Source organism: Cyprinus carpio, chromosome A7 (genome assembly GCF_018340385.1).
Source record: "Cyprinus carpio isolate SPL01 chromosome A7, ASM1834038v1, whole genome shotgun sequence".
Classification (NCBI taxonomy): domain Eukaryota; kingdom Metazoa; phylum Chordata; class Actinopteri; order Cypriniformes; family Cyprinidae; genus Cyprinus; species Cyprinus carpio.
Genome location: NC_056578.1, coordinates 13,601,779 through 13,609,962, shown reverse-complemented (window position 1 = coordinate 13,609,962; position 8,184 = coordinate 13,601,779). Strand labels below are relative to the sequence as shown.

The 8,184-nt window shown below is 36.2% G+C and overlaps 1 protein-coding gene across 1 annotated transcript; it reads right to left on the bottom strand.

Moving 5' to 3' along the window:
* Window positions 1-3,520: 3,520 nt before the first annotated feature.
* LOC109085604 (probable G-protein coupled receptor 132) lies at window positions 3,521-7,125 on the bottom strand. Its single transcript, XM_019100136.2, has 4 exons — window positions 6,914-7,125; window positions 6,647-6,770; window positions 5,659-6,241; window positions 3,521-4,395 (listed from the first exon to the last, which is right to left on the bottom strand). The coding sequence occupies exons 2-4, from the start codon at window positions 6,705-6,707 to the stop codon at window positions 3,987-3,989; spliced, it is 1,053 nt and encodes a 350-aa protein (XP_018955681.1). The 5' UTR covers window positions 6,708-6,770; window positions 6,914-7,125; the 3' UTR covers window positions 3,521-3,986.
* Between the last annotated feature and the right edge of the window lie 1,059 nt (window positions 7,126-8,184).

Genomic DNA, 8,184 nt, shown 5'->3' with positions numbered 1-8,184 from the left:
TGACCCCGAAATCCCCACCCCTCTCCACTTCACGTCCCGCCTATCTTAGCTTTCGTGGTTGTGATTGGTCTGTTACGCTGCCACTCACACACAGCTGCGCGCTGTGATTGGCTGAACCGTCGGGGGCCGGTCGACGCGGACCCAGTGCTCGCGGCTCCTGGTTCGCCGGGCTTGTCCTATTAGCGCCAGTTGTGTAGTTGCTATATTTGGGTGGCTCTGTTTTTTGACGAGACCCACCGATTCACAAAAACTCTGATACATGATGTCATGTAAAGAAAGACGACAGTTTCCAAACGCTCTTTCTTTCTCTATACTGATATACCTTAGGGAAAAGTTATAAAGGAACATGAGGCGTAATATTTATCTTACGCAGAGTTTTAGAACAGATGCTTTGGGGCCTTTCATAATGTCAAACATACTGTGCAACCGCATGAATCATGAAATGTACTAAATTTGAAACACACTGGTTTCACTTTGAAGGCTTTGGTGCTTAATGCACAACCGATTGATTTTGTACGACATTTTTTATTCTTTAAAATATCCTGTTTTTCTTTTTGAATCAGTCTTGAGTCCTAAACTAATGTACTCAAAACTGTTGCTTTTTATAACCCTTTCAAGTCTCTGTTTGAAGTACTTTATGGCAATATTGGAATACCATGGAATATGTAAACAAACACCATGGAATAATCACTGATATAATCCCACAATACTTTTATGTAATAGATATTGGATCCTGAAATCTCACAGCTTCATGAGTGGCGCTTAAATGTATTTTTTAATAGCACATGCTATGATATTTTCTCTGGACTGATATCTGATAAAAAATGAAACAAAGGTACCATTAAGGTAACCTAAGAAAAAAATAAAAATAAATTCTACAGGATATTGGGATGCTTAACAATAGTTGTGGAAGGTGTAAACTGCTCCAGGATGTTGGCTGATTTAATGTCACTTACTGATGAGTGAGAAATGACACGCCAAACCTTTTGACCAAATGAGAGGGTGAGGAACTCAGGAGGGGGTTAAAGGCATGAGACAGCTGCAGACAGCAGATGTTGAAGGACATGTCTCAAACATCAGAGGATGTGAGGACGTCTGAACAGATCCAAGCAACTTCATTTGTGAAGGGTTTCATATAAAGTGAACTTGGAAGTTACTGTTTTATAAGAGAAATCTGTCACATGAGCCTTCAGAAATCAGTCTAATATGTTGATTTGGTGCTTAAGAAATATTTCTTATTAATGTTGAAAACAGTTTAAAAAAAATAAAATGAACCGGCTACTTTTATTAAACACTGATGCATTAAATTGATCAAAAGTGACAGTAAAGATTTCTATTTTAAATAAATTCTGTTCTTTTGAACTTTTGAACTGAATTTATTTTAAATTAAAATAATATTTCATAATATAGCTGTTTTACTTCATTTTTTATAAATTTAATGCACATTTCTTACCATATGATGTTTCATATCAATTTAAAAAAATAATAAAATAAATAAAAACCTTAAAATATTTTAAAGATCTTTTAAAGAGGGATTATACACTGAAGGTTGGTGACAGAATTTTCCCACTGAGGTAGATTTATAATTTTCCATGACGCCACGGTCAGTCTGCAACAGGTGCAAGGAAAACAGTCAGACACAAGCTGAGATGACTAGTCAAAGAAAACAACACAAAACCCTCTGTAGTAAACACACTCATATATGTAGTGATATTTTACCACCAACAGAGGGTAATGTAGCGCCACAATGTCCATATGTCTGCTCTCACAAGGTTTTGGGTGGTGATGGTACTAGAGCCTGTAGAAAATATCTTAACCTAAAGAGAAGTCAAATTGAATTGCATCTTTTTTCCACAGAGCAGCAGTATTGGGTGCATCTATGAATTAAGGAGCTGAATTGTTAAGGCAACGGTTCTCGGTACAGTCAAGTGGTCTTGCAGTTATGTAGCTGTGAGAATAAAGTGTCTCTTTCATTATATATTATAGTCCATGCTTTACAGTTGCTCAGTGTTATTATACTGATTTATTTGTTTACATATGTTTCACTTATGTTCCACATCCAGGTTCTGAGCCAGTTATTTGGGTTGTAAATGGCATGAGACTCATTCTGGAGGCACAGAAAACTAACGTAATTCTCGGATTGTTAGATAGCAACATGGGAACACACATAGTCTCAAGCCTTTTAATATGTGCCTTTCACATTCTTTAACAGCCCTTTAAGAATCAGGAACTGCAAACATTTACTTCACTATATATGCACTTATGCACCTTATGTGAGCTTTCATTTTCAGTATGACAAATGAACCAGAAGCTGTATCAACCATTTTTTTTACTAACGATTTCACTCACTTCAACCAAAGGTTAAAAAATGAGAAAAAAGGAAAAAAGTTTTGCATAGGAAAATAATGCAGCACATTACTGTTTATCAGTGTTTATTGTTGCATAATCATACTGTTTTACATTCTATTTTAAAAAAGAGTAGGCGGTATGTACAGCATAGTAAGCAGTACTTTATTATTCTATTCTGAACAGCCAATTTTTTGCGAAGGTGAACATATTGATACATTTCAGCCATCTGTGTAAAGGCACCCAAAGCAAGCACATGCAGTCTCACTAGGCATGTAGTTTTTTTTCATTTTAGCAGTGCAGAATCTAATCTGACAGCACATGTACTGGCCTGCCTTTGTTTATGTCCTCCAGTAGGTGTCAGACCTGATTTGGAAATCTGTAAAACAATTCAGAAGAGCTTGACCTTTGCTCTGGTTTCTGACTTGCTGTGATCCAGGATCTTTGGTTTTTAAGCAGCTTTTTCTATAATCCTGAACCAGTTCTATATGCTAATTTCTCACTTTTATCACAATCTTATGTTTCTGTTAAAACAACAGGGTATAGCAGATTTTACAGATGTTGGACACAAAATTGCCATTCAAAAATTTGGGGTCAGTAAAAAAATGTTTTTTTGAAAGCAAGAATTTAATACTTTTATTAATGAAGGTTTTATTTATGAAAAGTTTGGAAGCAAATTTTTACCACGGAGTAAAAAAATTAAAAAGTAATCGCAACTTTTTATGTCACAATTCTGAAAAAGAAATGCAAGATAAAACTTTGCCTTACCTTCTCACCATTCTGAGTTTATATCTCACAATTCTGATTTTGGTTTCCCTCAGAATTCTGAGTTTATATCTTGCAGCTCAGTTTTTTTTTTTTTGCCCATGGAATAAAAAATAAAAAAGGTAATTGCAACTTTTAATCTCACAATTCTGATTTTTGTTCTTGCAAATGTAAATTTATATCTCACAATTCAGACCTTTTCCCTCAGAATTTATCTCGCGGTTCTGAGAAAAAAGTCTGAATTGTGAGATGTAAAGTTGCAATTACCTTTTTTTTATCCCATGGTGGAAACAAGTTTCCAAAGTAAAGACTTTTACATGGTTACAAAAAAATTCTATTTCAAATAAATGCTGTTCTTTTAAACTTTATATTCATCAAAGAATCCCGAAAGAAAAGTATCAACGTTTCCACAAAAATATTAAGCAGCACAACGACATTGCTAATAATAAGAAATGTTTCTTGAGCACCAAATCAGCATATAAGAACGATTTCTGGATCACGTGACACTGAAGACTGGAGTAATGACAAATTCAGTTTCACCATCATAGCGGTAGTGTAATCATACCTGACTTCAGTACAGACATAATAATAATAAAGTATTTTAAGCAATACAGAGAATGTATTAAAATCTCCTCAGACTGTATGGGAGTCTAAACATTAGAGGCTGAAGGTGTAGCTCTGACACGTGTGATCCAGTGATCACGTGCCACTGCCTCATACCAGCCGTGTCTTAATGACATCACTGCCGTTGTCACAGTGGCAACAGGTAATTTGTCAAATCTCAGCCTGATAAGCCATTTTCACGTCATATGTGAAAAACTTTCAGCACTTGTCTTACAAAGACTCCAACACTGATTAGCATCTGTATGAGGCCACTAAACATCTGCACTGCGGTTGAGACGACTTTTGGGAAAAGACGGTACTCGTGATCCCTGGTGCACCCTATGACCCCGGCAAGGGCAGAGAAGGGATCTGCGGAGCTCTTGGCGAGCATCATTGCAAAGAAAGATGTAGAAAAGTGGGTCTAGAAGTGTATTGAGACTGGTGAGCCCATAGCAGATTCGATAGTAAAGGTAAAGAGAAACTTCCACCAAACACTGGTCTTTTTCACTTTCCGTGAGAAGCAGGGTGACAAATCTGTAGCCGACCACCAGATGATAGGGACCAAAAATGACAATGAAGATAACAGTGATGACAACCAAGGTTGCGACAATCCTGCGGCGTTCATGATCCGTGACAGATGGGGAGTTCCGCAGAGTCAGCCCGATTCGGCCAGAGGTGTACCTGAATGTGAATAAGAGGAAAGAAAGGCCAAAAGGTTATGAATGATATAGTTATGATTGTTTTTACAGTAACATTCCTTTAAAGAGACAGACGTTGTATCTGTGTTTGTCATCTGTGCAGTGGCATTTTGATGGCATGCTAATTCATTCCTAGGCCTGTGTGCTGAGACAACATGTTTCTAACGTGCCTATAAATACGGGTTGGTAAAAGGTTTTTGTAAGGTAAACAATGCAGGTGGATTCAATGACAAACAAGCGTGACTGCAATAATAAATATTTGAAAAATCTAGTTTAAATCACACGTGCCAAGTTCTTGTACTCAAATGTACTCATACTCTTAGTATTCATGTTGGTTTCATAGGGTTTTAAAAACCTTTTATACCTTTTATATTTGAGAAAGAATTAAAACCACATATACAAATATATAACAAATACATAAGTAAAATAAAAGCATATTCTTGACCCCCGGAATTCATAACATGTTTTTTTTTCATTCTTTAAATGTTCTATTTTTAAAGGAAAAGCAAGGCAAATTTATTTATATAGTTCATTTTATACACAATGGTAAAAGGTTCAGTGTTTTATATATAAAAAAAAAAAACATTAAAAAGAATCATAAAATAGTTATAACAGGTGATTAAGAAATAAAATTAACAAATGGAAAAGTAAAAAAAAAAATAAAAAAAAATTCAAAGGTGAATTTTCTTTTTTAGAAATATCATGAATTATTCATATATACTGTATACATCACTGCATTTTTAAGTAGTCATGCCACATGATATTTTACAACCTGAACTAACTAACTGGTTAAATTATCTTATTTTCAGAGATGTATTGACCTTGACACACAGGGTCATCTGAGGCCCTCTCAGTGATATAATTTCCTGTTTTATGATTTTTCTTCCCTGCAGGTTGCGCCACATTGATTCGGCTGATATTGATTCGGAATACATTTCTAAGAAATACAACATAAAATAAACTATGTGATCTAGGGAATTTCATTCCTTTAATGGTGATATATTTTTTTGCATTATGAGATGAGTACAGTTTTATCACCCTGACGTTAACCTTATGACCCCCTCCCTAAAAGCATATATTAATTTAATTCAGAAATTAAAAACATGCTTATCGAAGAAGAGATGTAATGGACATGTAAACAGCATTTTAAATGTATTTTTAAATAAATTATTAGATTTGGACTAAAAAGAACATTATTTTATTTTACCCAGGTACACTCACGTGAATGAAAATGCATTTCACTTACCCTAGTATAGAACAGGGCATCAGAAACCCTAAAGCAACTGTGGCGATTTTAAAGTAAGCATATCTGGTGCTCACAGGGTACTGCTCCAGACACAGCTCTCTCTGGGGCTCGAACACAGATGGGTAGAGGCCAGTTAGGCAGAACAGAAATATCAAAGTCCACACTACCATACCAGAAAATGCTGCCACCCGCACTTTCCGTACACCACGGCTGCTGAGAGGGTACACGATTGCTAGACAGCGGTCCAGAGCAATGAGGCAAAGAAATATGACACTGGCATAGAGGTTAACGTAAAAAACGTAGCCCACTAACTGGCAGGTCACAGACCCGTAAGGCCAGTGGTGGTCTCCCTGCAGGTATAGGATCCACAGTGGCAAGGTGAGTAGCTGGAGAAGATCTGAAAGCAGTAAGTTTAGGATATAGACCAGCTGACAGCCGCCTCCACCAGACCGGCCAAGCTGGTACAGTCCCCAGAGGGAGAGCAGGTTAGCTGGGAGTCCAGCAGAGAAGGCAAGGCTGTAGATGTAGGTCAGAACTACTCTGTCATTTGCCAGAGGGATTTGGCAGCTCCCATTGGTCAGGTCTGTGGAAAATTTGAAATTTTAAGAGTATAGGTTAACAACTGGGTTGCACAATGTAACGCTACCATACTGGAAGATATTAGACATTTTTTATGTTCGTTGGTATGAATAAGTATTGGACATATTGGTTTGTACTGGATATTTAATTGCTCACGCTCATTTGCCAAAATCTTACACCAGTCTTTTGAACAATAGTGTATACTGTTGAATGTTGCAATGTTAAAATTCATTTTAAATGATTTATTTTATTGTTTTATTTTGAATATTTTTAATTCATTCAGACAAAATAGTACCAAATATTAATATCAACCATAACATGAAAAAAATCACTAATCAACATCAGACAATTTTAATATTGTACATCTTTAGTTGTTTTAAATATATTATGCAGAGGAATGGTAACCTACTCAGAAGCATGGTTTTATGGTTATGACTTGTCCATGACATTTGAATCTTCAAAATGTTCATTATACATGTTGAAACAGACCACTCCTCAGTTTCTCCAGTCACCTCTGACAATGGTTAAGCAACCTGAGCAGAACACAGAAATGTCACACAATACTGGTCCACTTTGAAATTTATGTCTGTCATTAGACAACACAACAAAGGACAGACAACAAACTGTTTGTTCCAGAACCTATGTTTATATTCATTAAAAATATAAATATTCTCACCTCTGTCTGGTCTGGAGAGCGTCATCTGCATGTCCTGCTCCACTACATGTTGATAAACCTGCATGCATTAGAGTGGAAAGTTCTGCCGTGTCCAACCATGGGCTTGTCTGGGTTTTTGATCATTTCCCCCAGCAGGAAGCCACTTCTACTGCTTTAGAGCAGCAACATCCTGAAGCCTTTCTCCTTCAGAACAAAAACACCCTCCTGCCTGCTGGCTATTATGTGAGGCCAAGATATGAGAGAGTCCAGGCTGTTCTTTCAGACGGAAGGGCCACTGAGAGACAAGCTGTAACACCCTTATAGTCGTTTCCATGTCCCCTATGACACCCCTCTACCCTGCGCCCCCCTGCTCTAGCTTACTGGCCTGCTCTGGAACACTGTTGTTAATGGTGTATCTAAACAATGTAAAAGCAAAGTTCCCTAACAATAGAAGTTTTAAATACCATTGAACATTTATGAACCAAGTAATCCTACGGAAATTTTGGTTTTGTGATGCACATCTTGTATGCCTAAATTAAATGTATTAAATTATTATATTAATATATTTATTATATAAAATATTAATATTATTAAAATATATACATTTTTAAACATGCTTTTTTGTGAAGTGTGCTAGGAATGCCGCTGATTCCAAACAATGGAGGTTTTTATTCTACAGATGTGAACATGTGGTAAATGAATGAAATCAGGAAGGAATTCATGACCTGAGATAAGAAAGACCAGGAAGTGGATTAGAACTGAAACAAGCAAAGAAGTTGCCAATTGAACCTTTAATGATGATTTAAAACACATTCACACTGGGAGAGGGAACAATATCAAGGCTGCCATGGAAATACGTATTGTTGGCTTCTTTACAGGCACTAGATTATGTTGATTAAAGAACATATAAAATGTTGAGGATTTGGTGAATACACCACAAAAAGAATAGCATAAAGTTTGTAAGAATTTGATGCACAAAAATGTACAAAGATGGCTATAGTTCATTATTCAATTTACATTAGTTTGAGTAGTCATAACCATAACTGTAAAGTATAAAGATAATCCTAAAGTATTGTTTAATGATATTCTGGCATTCCATTTACAAGTTACATGTGGCCAGTTCAGGTTTTTGTTCAGACTACAGTTGTTTTTTGCAAACACTGGTTGGTACAGTAACAAACTCAGTTTCACCATGCATGAGACTTTCCATTTACATGCTACATTTTCGCATTTGGCAGACACTTTTAATCAAAGCAAATCACATTGCTTTCATGCTTTCAATGGGAATGTTG

Excerpts from the sequence above, each read along its gene's own strand:
- LOC109085604 (XM_019100136.2), bottom strand. The coding sequence starts at position 6,707 with ATGAACATTTTGAAGATTCAAATGTCATGGACAAGTCATAACCATAAA. Across the intron at positions 6,242-6,646 it reads CCATAAAACCATGCTTCTGA|ACCTGACCAATGGGAGCTGC; the intron begins GTAGGTTACCAT and ends AATTTTCCACAG. Across the intron at positions 4,396-5,658 it reads ATGCCCTGTTCTATACTAGG|GTACACCTCTGGCCGAATCG; the intron begins GTAAGTGAAATG and ends ATTCACATTCAG.